The 15517-nt window shown below is 52.3% G+C and overlaps 1 protein-coding gene across 1 annotated transcript in view; it reads left to right on the plus strand.

The window, feature by feature from the left end:
* The window catches only part of NCLIV_049760 (hypothetical protein), a gene marked incomplete at both ends in the record, with an annotated part of 62738 nt that overhangs the window by 36138 nt on the left and 11083 nt on the right, over nucleotides 1-15517 (plus strand). Inside the window, 20 exons of the mRNA XM_003884528.1 lie at nucleotides 232-333; nucleotides 1369-1526; nucleotides 2449-2610; nucleotides 2914-3159; nucleotides 3501-3567; nucleotides 5020-5128; nucleotides 5563-5718; nucleotides 6240-6444; nucleotides 7105-7264; nucleotides 7717-7929; nucleotides 8645-9019; nucleotides 9249-9398; nucleotides 9667-9778; nucleotides 9989-10108; nucleotides 11268-11318; nucleotides 11947-12051; nucleotides 12173-12230; nucleotides 12637-12764; nucleotides 13771-13886; nucleotides 14116-14242. Of these exons, the coding sequence (XP_003884577.1) occupies nucleotides 232-333; nucleotides 1369-1526; nucleotides 2449-2610; nucleotides 2914-3159; nucleotides 3501-3567; nucleotides 5020-5128; nucleotides 5563-5718; nucleotides 6240-6444; nucleotides 7105-7264; nucleotides 7717-7929; nucleotides 8645-9019; nucleotides 9249-9398; nucleotides 9667-9778; nucleotides 9989-10108; nucleotides 11268-11318; nucleotides 11947-12051; nucleotides 12173-12230; nucleotides 12637-12764; nucleotides 13771-13886; nucleotides 14116-14242 (2920 nt within the window). The remainder of the gene's footprint in view (nucleotides 1-231; nucleotides 334-1368; nucleotides 1527-2448; nucleotides 2611-2913; nucleotides 3160-3500; nucleotides 3568-5019; nucleotides 5129-5562; nucleotides 5719-6239; nucleotides 6445-7104; nucleotides 7265-7716; nucleotides 7930-8644; nucleotides 9020-9248; nucleotides 9399-9666; nucleotides 9779-9988; nucleotides 10109-11267; nucleotides 11319-11946; nucleotides 12052-12172; nucleotides 12231-12636; nucleotides 12765-13770; nucleotides 13887-14115; nucleotides 14243-15517) is intronic.

A 15517-nucleotide genomic window follows, 5' to 3' on the forward strand; every position in this document is an offset into this window, starting at 1 on the left:
TTTCATCGAATATGTTACCGAATGGCACTTCTGCGGCAGAAATGACGTGGGCCCACGCAAGGCTCGATTTTCTTCGCTTACCCGCCAGAGGCTTATTATAGGCGAGAAGCTGTGGCCATGTTCCGTTGTTGGCGTTGCTTCACCCGTCTCACTTCCTGACTCCGCTCAGGTCTGTCCCGCTGGGTCTTATGCCGGCGTAGCTTGCCCCCCTGGTTCCTATCTCAACGTCAGCAGCGACGGAAACGTACCGAGCGACCTGGATTCTGATTGCAGTCCATGCCCAAATGGAAAGTACTGCCGAGCAGGCATCATCGCTGGGGACTGCGCTGCTGGGTATGTCCTACGCAGATCGTTGTCCACTGGTGCCACAGGGAAACTATATTCAACAAACAAGAGAGAACCGCTTCAGACAGATCCGTTGGTTGGATACCTGTCTTCCGATGGCCGCCCTCACGCCACACTCGTACGGTGGCTGTAAGCGTACCGCATTGGCGTAAAGATTGAAACAAGAAAACATTATGCACGGTTCTCGAATAACTGAAGTGATGTGTGCGTCAATTGCCTTCTGCCATTGAGTGAGAAGAGACGCTCCACTTCAGGGAGCTCCATTTCCAACGAAGGTAATCAACATGAGTCACAACGAATGTTCCAATGCTAAGCAGCGAACGGCTAACAGATAGCAGCAATGGGCTACTCGTAGATCAGGTTTGCGTTAATGGAGGCGACTCCTTTGCGCATTTGGCAATCGGCCTTAAGGTACATGGACCTACTGTCATTGGTATGTAATCTCTTTTCTGTTAAGTCGACAGTAGTACGCTGTTCGTGGATATGGTCGGCGAGCTGTTCGGCGTGCTGTGCCGCACGGGATGACTGCAGGTACCTGTGTGCTCGTGGCAACGCGTTTGCTCATCCAAATGCGCTAGAAGGTCGGGGAGACCCTTATATACCAGCGGATGCACTCGCAAGCGGGAAGTACCAGATCATCAGTGCCGACAATTGGGCAAGTGGTCAAGCATTGTAAGCATTTCGCCGCTGCCTCCACGTCCATGGCCGTGGAAGAGGGGCATCACATTTTCCTCTCCAGTTCAAATCATCAGGCTTTTCTTAACCTCAAAACGTCAGATCCATTTCAAGGAAGCTGACGGAATTCTAGGGGGTGCAATACAGTAGGTATCTTCAGTCGTCTGAGGACTTGTGAGAAGTCACGTTTGGTTGCAGTGTCAAATGTGCATGGGGTCAGTTCGGATAGCACGCGGAGCCGTGCCCGTTTTGGTCCACGACTCCCGACCTCGGAATCTGTTAATAAGGATGCTGGAGTGGGTTGCTGACGGAATACGTGTGACGGGTTCGTTTTTGCAAAGGCTTCAGCTGCATGGTATGCACTGTTGCAGGTATGGCGGAATTCCCTGCCCAGCAGGACATTTTTGTCGAGGTGGCGTCACAACTCCTGAGACATGCCCAAAAGGATCGTCCCGCGTTGCCACCGGCGGTCGGTACTCAGTTGACTGCTCTGAGTGCCCTGCTGGGTAAGAAAATACTTCTGCTTGCTCTCTTAGATACACACCATCGCCAGACGCCTCTGTAAAGCAGGGGAGCCTCGAAAAGCGGCCTGTGTTGAGACTGTTGGGACGCAGAGAGAGCATACGCAGCCCCGTAGCAGTAGCTGTCGCAATGACAGAAGGGCCACCATAGAAGATGCCTTCACTGAGCAACCTTCTCGTATCCATGACGCCCGCTTGTATGCGTTACTTTGATTGAATCGGTCACTCGCTTAGCCATCGTTGTCCCGAACGATATAACTAGCTGACTAGGCTGCTATGCAGCCCAACGAAACGCACAATCTTCACTGCTTATTAGAAGCGCCGCTGACTGAAACAGGGACATAAATGTGTCTAGTCACCTGCAGGTTACCTGTGTTGTACTTGTACACCAGATTTTACTGCCCAGAAGCTCTGAAGCCGGCTCCTTGTCCCACGGGTCACTATTGCCCCGCGGGTTCCCGTTACCCGACACCTTGCCCAGAACGGCATTATAGCTCCGCGGAGAAGGAGTCTGAATCCGGTGCCTGCCGTTTGTGCCTTCCAGGTTTGTAACCGTAGTCAGCCCCTTTCCGCGTTGCGCGCGAGCGATCGAGAGTCATTCCAACATATGAACCACCACCCACGCCAGGAAGCAGGATGTTCGCGGTCCTGGTGATGATTGCTGTTCCGTGACGGGGATGTCATTGCTGGTAGCAGAAATAAACTCATTCTTGTAATCGAGGGATGGGCACCTCGCTGGTCAGTGTGTACACAGTGGATGAAGGAGACAGAGCCTACCGTGCAGATTGTTTGCCCAGTCCGCCGAGGTGCATCGATGCAAGGCCTTATCCATGAGCAACTCACGTCTGCTCCGAAGGGTTGTGCCGACTATGAGTAGTCGTTTTTTATCTTCTCCTGTCTGATTCAGGCTACTACTGTGGAGCTGGCCAAGGCGCCTTGGCAAGCAGCAATGTGTGTCCAGCAGGTCACTACTGCCCCCCTGGAACAGGAAGGCCGTATCCCTGCCCTGCGGGCACTTACGCCCCATCACGGGGTAGCAAGGATCCAAGTCACTGTGTCCCGTGCTCAGGTGTGTGCCTTGTAGAAAATGGAGCACACAGGAGACGCTGACGAGGTTGTCATTTGCGCCACTGCCACGTCTGGTGGCGTAGATGCTAAACATTTACTGGCTCATCCAAATCCACAGGGAATGGTTCCAACACCGTTCAATTCGCGGTGTCACTGTGCCCCGTCGCTCGACCGAGCGCGGCTTCATTCCACCGGCGCTACTCCCACGCTGCGCCAAAGACATTAGAATGCAAGGGCTAGGAGAACGGCGCAATGCAGGTGACGGTCACACGCTGCTGTGTTGCGCTGTGTGCTGTTCGAACAGCGGGTTATTTCTGTTCTCGAGGGTCGGCACATCCCACAGGCGTATGCCCTGCGGGCACGTACTGTCCCCAAGGCACGTCTGTGCCCCAGCCGTGCCCGGCGGGTTTCTCGTGCCCCGAAGGGGCCATCAAACCCGCCAGCTGCCCAGCAAGCTCCTACTGTCCAGGTGTAACAGGAAAAGCCTTGGAATGCCCCCTTGGAACGTACTGCCCAGTGGGGGCGCAGTTCCCCGAGCCGTGTCCGGCAGGTGAGTCGGACAGCCGTCGCATTATACTTTCAGCCGATTCGGCTTTCATAGAGGTGTTTAGTTATCCACGGCAGACAGCTTGTGCAGTCAATGGTTTCATGGCTTTGGTGATTTATTGATACTCGAGATTGCCCTGATGCTTCCAACCCTGTGAGGATAAGGAATCACGCTTGTGTTGCTCGCCTGTTTGCTTGCCTCTGCCTCGGTGTTTGCTTTTCGAGGCATGTTTTCGAATCTCATCTCCGCTGAGAGATACACGGTCCAAGGAGGCTGCAGGCTCTGTCCAAAAGTCAGTTGAGCTTTACAGACACCACCTTACACGAGCGTGTGTCGCTGTGTAGAAGCGCTAGGCAGTGACACTTTCCAGGAGAGCGACGTGGCGTTCCGAGCTTTGCTTTCAAATGAAAAGTAAGCGAGGCAGCCTGGTTGTCATTTCTTGCATGCAGGGAACGTTCCGAGAACAAGGCGACAGCAATGTTTGCAGTCCATGCGGGGGGGGACACCTTTGTTACGAAGGATGTTCAACCATGTAAGCAAAACATGAGTAGGTGGTCATGCGTGGCCTTCACAAGCGTATGCCCCAGCGCGGTTGAACCATCGGAGCACAAACGTAGCTCGGCTGCAGGTATTCAGTGTAGACCTCGAGGCTTGATATCTGTAAAGTAGAGACAGGAAACGGGTGGTTTAGGAGGGTGGCGTCTGCCAGACAACGGGAACAAGCAGGGAGGTTATCCGGTGATCCAAGTGCACTGTGTGCAGCCGAAACCTTTAGACTGTAAAACACCTCCGTTCCGGCAAGTTGCTGGAAGTCGCATCTGCTTCGCCGTTATCGCTGCCGCGCTGCTAGCTGAAAGCAAGATGCAACCTTGTTTCTGAAGTTAGAGCTTTAATTGCACGGACCCACTGACGCCTGCAGCGCCTCACACGGTCCGGACCGAGACACGGTTTCGATACCGGGCAAATCCATTTCTTTGACACCGTACTGTCGCAAGAATGGTACGGCTGTGAATCAGGTACCCAACGGACGCTGTGAAGGAAAAGGGGGAGAGGTGTCCTCCTGGACACTACTGTCCCGAAGGCTCCTTTGAGGCAATACCGTGTCCAGCTGGTACATACAATCCGTACGCAGCGAAGGAAAATATATCTGATTGCCTCAGCTGCAGCGTAAGTGCGAACAAACGCTGCTGTTCCTCAGGATCCACATTTTTGTTGGTCAGAGCTCTCACGTTCGGTTCATGCTGGAACAATACATGGACTCTGTGCTCATTTGCCTCCTTGGCAATTACCGTAGACGACGAACGATATGACACCGAGCATGTGTGATATCTGACTGCTGGCACGGGCGTGCGGTGTGTCAGAATGGCTCCGTCGGTACTCTCACTGGACAAAGGAGCTGCGCATTTTGCGGAGGTAGCTCTTCAACATCTGCTGGAGGATCCCTTTGCCAATGTGTTGGCACCAACAGGTATGCGATTGCGAAGAAAAAATCAGTTGGTTGCGTCCGTACAGTGTGGTTTTACTTTTTGATCTAATGGGAACCGTACCGCAGACATGGATGAAACAGGAAATTTGTTGCCTCCCCGATTTCACCGCTTCATTACTGAGCCTCCTGTTTAGAGTTACTCCTCACAGAAAATACACACTGGTCGTGGGGACACAATAGTGGACCGTAGATGTTAACGCCGCACGAAGCAACTAACTGTTTTTCGACTGGTTGAATATCACGAACACGTCGAGCGACTGTTAAACCGACACTAACTCCGGAATAGATACACGGTCTGCGACCGATAAATCATGCTTTCTAATCTCTGTTCTAAGCCCGCCCTTGCCGTCAGTTTGCGCCTATGATTCTGATTGTAGAATATTCCAGGAAAGTACTCGGACGTGTGTTTGCCAAAAGGGCTACATCTACATCGAGAACGGCATTGACCTGTCCGACCAGGATGGAAAGGCTGACTGTCAGGAAGAGGTAAGCCTGAGGCAGCTGGACGGTGTCCAAAAAACGCGCCCAGAACGGAAGAAGGCCCCGCGAGCAACTGGACTTTGGAGAAATGGAGCCCCTCTATACCTGCTTCCGCATTTTCTCTGCTGTGCCGAGCGTGCAATCCCGCTACTAACGTCCCCCCATCAAATGCGTTGCAGTACCGGATCGGCCACAGTTCTGTCGGGGAAAGGGAGTGGCTAACTGGCATGCCAGGTTGTGTCTTCAGTATCTAGGCGACACGCTACCACACACGAGGCTAGTCCCTCTATCTACCGCCACGGGAGGATCGCTCGCGGAAGCAGAGGCGGAACTAGAGAGCCGGTCCATGCTGCTCACCCCACGTCTGGACGTTTCAATCCTACGACTGCGTTTCTATGGCTCACATCGAGTTCTAACTGTCATGCTGTACCACCCTCCAGGTTTACGATGAATGCGACTATGGCGAGGTGCGGGATCCGGAGAGCAACTGCATTGTCCCCGACGTTCTCTGCGATGCGCAATGTGGCCCTCAAGGAGGCACATACCATCCTGACTACCAGCGATGTCTCTGTGCGGGTTTGGTTACAGCCGAAGAGGTACTTTTGCCCCACAGAAACACCTATCACAGCTTCCGTTCAAAACTGACACTACCTGCTTGTACAGACACAACAGTGGAGCATGCAGTAGGTGTCAGGGACTGTGGCTGTCCTCAGGCGCCCCTCACTTCTTACGAGAGCAAAGCACTTTGCACAAGCATTTTGTGCCAGGCGCGAGTGCGACACTCTTCTTGGAGCCCGTCGCCTGCATGCGTCGGCGTGTTGTAGTGGATGCGAGAGCTTCGCGAGTCCTTGCTGGAATTGGACCCTAACTCGTACAGATAGTGGCGGTACCGGGTTCGAATTGCCAGTACGGGCTTTTTCATGAGCAGCCTGAGAGGGCCATTGTCCTGCACTAGCCCGTGATTTAAGCCATCGAAACTCAGTGTTGTCTGCTTGGTGATCTGAGGCTCCGCTTTAAAGTTGGCGTAAGCGAGTCCTCAGAGGCAGGATGCGTGGATGCAGACAGTCCGTGCGAGTCTATGAGAGGCACGTGAGCGAACTGATCCCAATTTGTGCAGGTTTGCGACGAAAGCTGCCGCCGGCGAGCAGGCGCTCTGATTATCCACAATGGAAATTTGGTTTTCACTGACAGCCATGGGGTAGAAACGTCTGTGTTTCCCTTGGACGCTCTTCTCGGAGATGCGCAAATACTGGCTGGAAATCCCTACTGCAGCTCCAATAATGGGCTCGGCTGCACAGTGGTCTTACAGGAAGTATCTGAAGGTATGCATTAAGGTGATGCGCTTCTCATAGCTATGACGAGTGAAACGTGTTCTTGCAACACGAGTGTTCGCCTGTGTCCATCAAGAAAAACCAACCGACCACTAACGTTTGGCCTACTGAAGCATCTAAAAAAGAACTATCCTAATGTGGTTCCTTTGGTCCCTTAAATGCATCTATGGCTCCTTCCTCTCCTGGTAGAGGTTCATTTGCGCGAGGCGCACAGTACAGACGTGGGCAACCAATGGTACAACTGCATTTCAGACTGGCATCCAGATTTGAGCCTGACACTCGTGCTGCGAGCTCACGGGGTTGTCTTGTGACGCACACGTGTTTCGGTGCTCTCCTTCTTTGTTTTGTTTCGAGTCCGAATTTCCAAACTGGGCGCCCAGCCTTGTTTGGTGATTCCGTCGGTATTTTGCGTTATGACGGCCACGGTGTCGTGTGTACTGTTCAACTGTCGTACCGACATTGGGAGGTGGGAGGAGAGCAGTGGACTTCCGACGGATCTGTTCACAAGCCAACGGTATCAGGCAACGATTGTCGCTCACCTATTGTGGGGTACCTAGTAGCTATGTGCAATCTATCCCTCGTCCAGGAGTACGTAACTTCGAGATAAAGGCTGTCTGGACAGATGCTTTGACGGTGTGTGGGTACCTGCAGATGGCATTCGAGGTCTGGTTGGGCCTCCCCGGGATCTCGAAGTTATCTTCAAGCAACGGATAAGCGACGACGCTTCTTCCCAAAGCCCTGATCTCCGGAGCCTCTTACAGAGACATCCTATAATAACGTCCCCGTACACTCGTTTTGCCGCTAGCTCCCGGTAAGGCTGCACCCGTTTGACAGCCTCCCCAGAACTTTTTTTCCAAGATAGGAGGTCCGAGCCCCGCTCCTTTCCTTGTCGTCCGCCCGATGAAAGCGTTGCTGCTTGGTACAGGGTTTGTTGGCAGAAAATTCAAAACGGACAGCGTCGACTGCTCAATTCAACTAATGTGTTCGTTGGCTCAAGCAAAGGTGGCATTTTCACCAATGAATTAGCCGACAGCGTGATAACGCCAGGTGTAACTCGTGACAGCGCCTTTTGCCCAGCAGCGCCCCGTGTTAAACCCGAACGCTCGAGTATTTACATTGGCGCATAGGACGGCGCTTTCGCCATAGCGGGCAACCGCACATCGTGAGGCGTCAACATCACCAAAAGCTAGTTTTTGTCGGGCAGCAGCCATTGGTTGGTACCTGAGCGCTTTGTGCTGATCATGTTTTTGCGTCGGTATCCAGACATCCAGGCCTCGAGACGTCCAAATTCCTGTCGACCCAATACACATCTGGCGCCTCAGGCATTTTGAATCCGATTCAGTGCATTACGGCCGGAACGATAGTCGCGTGGCTGGTCCGGCCAGGAGAGGGAAATATATCAGCTCCACGTTATCCTGTTTACTTGAAGAGAGTGGCCATAAACACAGTGGACGATTTCGACTACGGGTTATTCACGTAAGTCACATAGTCGAGGGGCTCCGGCCACGAGTTCTCGATCTGAACAAGAGGATATGATGTCCCTTAGAACGCGCACGTGGTGTTAGGAACGGGTGCCTCGTTGTTCTTTGGTCTGGCGCGGCGTTCAAGTGTAGCGGAGATCACCTGAATGGCGCACCGAAGTGTGAGTTCGGGCACTAGTAGTAGCCGTCCAGACGCCTTCGGCTCAGTCAAGTAAACAGTAAAAAGGCGTCTACGAAAGAAAAGCAGCATTCCAGATTGTGTTGTCTTCAGTCGGATGTAAAGCCGTTGTAAAATGTGGGTTGGGGGCAGGCACAGAGGCCTACCTGGGAACCAACACTCTCTATTGCGTGCATCGAAATTTCAACGTCGAACATGCGCATCACATAATCGCGATGTTTTAGCCGTGCGGGTGGTGTGTCAGTTCATCTTGGTGAACGATTCGGATTCGAGATAATTCAAGGTAGCTGCTCCTTGTTTCATCGAGGCAGTATGAACAGTACAACGTGGCTTTCCGCTGAGCTTGTTATGAGAATGCTAAGGCAGAAGTAGATACTTGGATGGGACTTAATGTAGAAGTCGCTTCCGGGCGCACGACTCCGTTTTGCCCAAAGACACTTTACTGTCTCCTTTCGAGGTGTGCATTGCACACTACAGCATAAGCTATATCATAGTTGTGTCGGGTGTCAAACCTTCTGATCTGCTGTTTCAGGAAACTCCAAACCGACCTTTTAGCAGGGGTGAAATTGTTGATGTTTGCGTATACATTTGACAAGGCCGGAGTGTACTCGTTTGCCTATCAAGACAACGCATTACTCCAGAGTGTGGTCAAGGTTGTCGACGGTGTAGACGAACTTTGTCCACCTGGATTCGAGCACCCACAACCGCAAACTCGAGAAACCCTTGAGACATTGGGAATAGCTGCAGCTGGCACCCTGCACCTGACTCCTGCTTGGGTACCCATCAGCGTCGCGTGCGTAGGCATCATTGCGGTGATCAGCGTCGTCGCCATTTTCCTATACTTCTTCCGCCGCTACTTTTGGGTCTTCCCTATCGAAGCGGGAACCACGACTTCTCCGAAACGCAGGTACATCTGGTCTGTGGCTCGCTCGATTCTGTTGCGTAGTGCTACGCTACACGGCAGCCGGTAAAGTAGTGCACGTCCAATACGTGAAAAAGTCTGGATGCTGTTGTGTTCATCTCCTTCTGCCTTAACGCAACGGTTGTACTCCGTTCTCCTATGCAGGAATTCATTCGTTGCGGCGCGTCAAACTCACATCCTCGGGTATCCCTCTATGCGTTTTTTTCTCCTGCAGCTTACTCCAATACGTTCGCGACATTCTGCTATGTCGTATGCGTGGAGAACCAGAGGAGAAGAGATCCATTGTCCCTGAGGATTTCGATCCGCGTGTCTTCCAGGCTGCATACGTGGAGTTGGTTAACATACAAAACTGCATTGCGGAGGGGTAAGTAGCCGAGGTGTCAAGAGATCTGAGTACCTTGATGGCAGAACCAGCCTTCCTCTTTCCGACTCGGAAAGAATCCTGCGTAGTTGCGTTGTGGTAGCATCCCGGCAGATACTGCAGTGACGACTCTTGCCAACTTTCTGCAGTTGGGGAACCACGTAGTCAGAATGCATCAAGTCGCCGTTGCCATATCTGTCGGCGCCAACCGAAGCGACAGAAGCATCTTCACTTTTGAATGCGGCACTGCCTGATTGTTGGATGCACGTAGGGTAGCTGCGGTCAGCAGTGAGCATCAGGCTAGGCACGAAATGCTGAAAGACAGAGAGATCGCCTTCCGACACGGCCTCGGAACGTTCTTAAGACGAATTCAGGACCAAACTGTAAGCCAGAAAACATTTTCGTGTGGTAGTTTTAGAACACAGCATAATATAATGAATCTCCACGTCCGGAGATGCTGACACCGGAGTAGGTACGTATCTGCCTTCGCTCATCCTGTTTGTTGCGTTTCCAGTTTTGCCTCGATCATTCCGAGGAAAAACTTGCGTGCAGCGTGTTTGCACAGGGGCTCCTCTGTTGCTCTGTTGCTGTAGGAGGAGCTGACGAGCGCACAGGGGGCCAGCAGGTACAGGCTCGGCGTGGCTGCGTCCCTGTTCCTGCTGCGGAAAGATGGTCTGATTGATCTCGTTCGGTCGGAGCGGCTGGCTTCCCAGGTGTGCTGAGGTGTCCGGTGTTGTATTCATCTTTAGCAACTATTTCCGTATCGTCAGAAAAGGTGGAGCAGCCAGGAGGCGCCCCTGCTTTTTGAGGCTCCTCTTCCCAGGAACATATAGGTGTTGGCGCGACATCGTCACAAAAATGTCGGGTTGTCAGTAAAAAGAGGGACCAAAAAGGAGGACGAAAAGCACAGGTGCTTCAATGTCTCCTCAGACGCGTCGGCGAAACTCCAGTAGTTGTTCCGAGTAGATCAGCTCATTGTCACTGATTAATAGAGAAGAGCACGAGGAAGTCGAGGATGTGGATCGTGACTCATCCAATCCCAGTCGCAGGAAGACTGAGGCGTTGCCGGGACAAATGTGGATGATTGTGGGATGCCCGTAGCGTGAAGCGGCAGCGACCGCAAATTCAGAAAAGTGTACCGCAGAATCGCAGCCCTCGTCGGAACGGGACGAATGCATTGCCAAAGCGCGACTCGCTCCGTCAGCGAATATTGGATCCGAATTTAAAAGTGGGTTCCCGGCCTGCGCAGATCCACACTTTTTCGCATGTTCCGATTGGAGAGACAGCTTCGTTGGGAAGGTCAGAAGTCATCCTACCGAGTCAACTTTATAGGGAGGTGACGCGCTGTGTCCGGACCACTTCCGGAGAGTGCTTTCGCATTCTCACATCGAATAACGCTAGTTGTGTGTCTTCCTGAAGCTGCTGTCAAGGAGCTTGTCGCTTCACTAAAAGGTGAATGGAGCGCAGAAGAACTGCCATCAACAGTCGCTCGCTTCAAGGCGCGTGTACAGAGTACTCCCGGCATTGAAGAGGTGAGCTCGGCGACTGTACATCGCGGTTTCGAGATTGAACAAGTCGCAACGGGGGCTCCGGCATCCACAGCCTCGGCACAAAAGAGCTGCGTTTCGAGACAGTCCCGTCGCTACACACAAATGTATGGACTGTTCCTGACCGGCTCACTTTGTGCCACCTCTTGAACTTAAAAGGACTTTAAGATACATGTCTTCTGTATTCAAATGCTGTGCGATTCGCGTTTTTCTGGTTCGGCGCGGAGGGTGATATCCACGAAGAAGCGGATGCCAAGTCCAGTCGCAGAATGTTTAGTCTGAAGAAACCCTAAGTAATCTTTTTTTAAAAATGGTTGTTCTGCAGGAATATGCCAGCGCTGTTGTCGCCATGAGCGAGGACCAACTGAAACACTTTGTAAGCCGAGCGGCTGGTAGAGATGCAGAGGGCTGCAGCCTGGATTGAGACGTGTCAGGCAGTCACCCGCAGGTGCTCCACATGTATCGAGAAGTCGTATCCGGTCACGGACAAAGCATGAAGACGAGCCTCAGAAGGCGAAAAAACCAATTCATCCGCCATGATGAGAAATGTGGCCTTAACGATAGTAAAGGGTTCCTAAGACTGAGACCAGCTGCACGGGCATAGTCTGGCTTCCAGCTTCTTTGTCGTGCACAGACCTCCAGACCTGTTTAGGCCTTTTTCCCATCGAGTGGAAATTGAGAACGCGCTTCCTCGGCTGTATGACTAGGGTCAAAGCCAGACAAGAGCAGGGTTTGTCGCTTGCTTCAGCTGCTGTCGGCGGGACAAAGCTGCCTGTATTGTGCTCTGGCTGAAAAGCCGGCAGACATCAGTTAACTCCTGACGGTGCATTTGTGTGCGAAGCACACCACCAAAGGCGAACCGAGCTCCCCTCGAACCAACACAAACCAGCACAAATGTTGGCTTTCTTAAGCGGAGAGCTGCAGCTCACCGGAAGCATTCGTGTGCCGTCCAGCCTGTGCCGAGTTTTGATCCTTCTCGCGCAATCTTTGCCCTTTCTCGTCAGGTACAAAAAGTCAACCGAGATGCGGAGCATCACGCACTGGAGGAGGCGTTGGTGCAAGAACGCGATGACTTCGCAAACGACAAACACAAGCTGATTCTTGAAGCGGTGAGCCTTCACTCGATTGGATGGTAACCAACCGCGCCAATCGCCGCTAGGCGCCGTCCACATGTGCTGAATTTGCGAAGTGTATAATTGCTTTTCCATGAATGCCGATTTGTATTTGTAGGAGCAGGCACTGATGCAGGAGTCTTACGAACAACACAAGAAGCGTGTCCAGTGCACGGGTAAGGGCTGGGTTTCTTTGCGCCAGTGGCACTGTTTCTCACACTTTGGTCTCTGCAACTAGTGAAGACGAAGACGGACAAACCGTGTCAAATGCAAACCTGGAGTCAACGCCCGGCGCAGCGTTTGCAACGAGGGCAACTGACTGCCGACACCAGTGTCGGCATTGTCACATCCACACAGGGTGTTTTATCCAGCGCTCTGGTGCAGCTGGGTCGGCAGTCGCAACACGGGTAGTGTTGCATGGTCACGTTTTTTGTAGTGAATCGCCGTTTTAGAGTGGTGTGGCCGTTGACAGTCGCGGTGCACTGGTTCCCGGGTGAAGATCGTTTCTGCGTGGCCCCAGAGCTTGCGTGTGAGTCGTGCAGGAACCGATGCCGTGTGCTGGCGTCTGCCCCTTGCCTTCAGAAAACGCGCACAAGTCCGTCCTGGAAGCGCACAATGCGCTGGGAGCCATTCTGTACGCTGAAGCAAATGAGGCTCTATCTCAGGCCACGTGCGCTGAATTCGCAGGCAAAGTTCTTGACATTATTACTGTGAGCAACCACAGGGTTCATCCGGTTTGTCAGTCCACCCGTTTATGCACGACAGCCACTAGCGAATTTGCCGCTTTCTCGCCCACGAGATTCGGTTTTTCGGAAGTTGTCTCCCAGCAAGGGCAGGTGCAGCGGCAGAGTTCTTGTGGGTAGCGTGGGTGGGTTTTCTTACTTGATCGTGCGAATCGGCGCAGGACTTGCCCCCGTGCTTATGGCTCGTACTCAGACAGAGCTGCCAAAGAAGGATACGGTACCAGTCTAACGCTTCGAGGAAATTTGACGTAGCCCTAAACTCGAAGGTTAGCAAGGGGAATTCACCTTGTCCCAGATACTATCGCCTGTTAGTCTTTCTTCTGGGTATCTTCCGGCCCTTGACAGGAAATCGAAAAGGTTTTGGGGGCATGCTGCAACGGAATAAGAAACGCCTTAACAGCACAATCCAAACACCTGGCCGCTCAACTGGAGGACCTCTGTACCGGCTACGAAAGGAGAATAGAACGTCTGCTTGGAGTAAGGCCTTGCTCTTTCCGTTGCAGAACAGCAACTAGATCCCTAAAGGCAACCGTGAACATTTGTTTGCTTCCTGACTGCCACCTTGAGCTTGATAAAGCCATAAAACGTCCGCGTGTTCTCGTTTCACAATCTGCAAGCTTCTCGGTACAGCCGAGATGATCGACACACTGTCTGACACTAGACACCACTCTAATGAACAAGACGCTTGAACTTAATACAACAAAAGGCAAACGGGCAGCATTCAACAGGGCGCCCGCCGAGAGGGAGCGCTTCCCCGGGTATCAGCGTAGAGTTGGAATGGGGGGAGAAAGGGCTGAGGGTTTTATAGAAAACTCTATTGCTTGTCCTAACACCGAGGGTACCTGCGGTTCAGTGCGTTTCGGATCGTGCTGTGGCTAATGAAGCGGACACAGAATGGCGAATGAAGGAGAGGAGGCTTGCGGCAACTTCCTAAGCACGCGCACGCGTATTTGAATGTTTTACTCTGGCTCAGCAACTTGAACATGAAGAGGAAGCCGCCTTCCAATTGGCATGCAGAGAGGAACGCAAACAGATAGAAAACGCTTACCAACACTTCAAGCAGCACTGGAGTTTACGAACGAAAGTCACGTAAGACAATCACACTTGTTTCGGAATAGAAACGCGAGGTGCCGTTGCACAGGCTGTGTGCAGTACAGTTAGGGATACGCCGTTGCTGTATGTCACTTTGCTCGTTTCGCACAGTGCTCTTTCAACGCATAGCTCATCGCGAAGACACTTCTCTGTGTAGAAAGAAAGCGAGAATGGACTTCATACCTTCACAACCGCCGCAAATGTGTGTTCGTCTGTACGTTTGCAGATTTGAGGCCCGGCTTTGCGTGTCCGTGAATGCTCTTGAGGAAAAGGCGTTACTGTCTTTGTCATTATGCACGACAGCAGACGAGGTGGCGGAGGTTGAGGCAAATTTTGTAGCTGAAAAGCAGAAAGTAAGTCCTGCGGTTGTGCCTGTCACCGTGGTTAAACCTGTTGGGGATTTTCAGCGCCAAATGCATGCCGGGATCCACGTGGAAGTTCGTATCCTCCACAACCCGGCCTCGCCTACAAGCTCTTCATAAACACTCCCTTCACCAAATTCAGCAATAAGACACGCGACACATTCTGTACTGCGGAGCAGCTACTATCTGGACGAAAGGCAACAGATTTGATGCTTGGAGGCGTCGCGATGTGACGTTCCAGCAACGTAGTAGGTACGTAGAGCGCGTAGTCATTCAATTTGTTACTATCCCCAGGTATCAGCGGATTTGCAGGAGACATTTTCAAATAAGGAGAAGGAAGTTCTTGGTGCTGCGGAGTCATGCTTCAGAAGCCGGTTGCAGCTTCTGCAGCAAAGACATCAACTGGAGCAGAAGCTTCGTCAAAAGGCTCAGAGATATGTTAGGGACAGAGAGGTCAACCTGTGTGAAACGGGTCGTCAAGAAGCTCTCATAATGACTGAAGAAATGTTCTTGTGTTTCAGTAAACTTCTAAAGGTAAAGCACCGCAATGTCCGACGAACAAGAACCCCTCAGGCTTCACGAGGATGCAACAAGCTCCCAGCGAAAATGGTCCAGCATTTCTCCCTCCACTATTCGAGCACTACCACATCATTGACCACTGCTAAAACCGAGCATGTTGCTTTAGGAGTTGTACTCGCGACACGCAACCTCGCCTTTGTCGGGCGTGCCTTTCTCCGCCAATGGCTCTACATCTTGTTAAGGCATCTTAGACCTATTTCATGGTGGTTTTCCTGGGTAACACCTTTGCCGAAGATCACAGTCCTTATAAATCGAGGACGCAACCTGTGTGGTTCACTCAGGCGCTAGATGGCTATCGCTCCAGCATCTGCGATGCACTGGTTAATTTTTCCCAAAAGACTAAGGTACGCTGAAGCGCTCTTCCGGTGACAGTGCCAGTTCGCTGTAGCTTTCGATTTCAACTGTAGCGCGTTGTTTGGAATCTCACCTAACATCGCCTCTCGTGAAACGTGCTTTAAAACCTTCCCAGGTGACACGCCGGAACGAGACAAGTCATTGCGGAGGACCGGTGTCATCTCATGTCACCGAGCGTGAAATGACCTCGGCTTTGATACTGTGGATAAGACACTTGTCAAACGTTTGTCTAGTGCGGAGGTGATGGCAGTTTGTAGTTCACGTGTTTCCTTCGAGTAGGTCTGTCCCTTTTTCCCAGGGTTGCCGAAAATACGTCTGGTGGAAGTGGTGACG

Source organism: Neospora caninum, chromosome X (assembly GCF_000208865.1).
Source record: "Neospora caninum Liverpool complete genome, chromosome X".
Classification (NCBI taxonomy): Eukaryota; Apicomplexa; class Conoidasida; order Eucoccidiorida; family Sarcocystidae; genus Neospora; species Neospora caninum.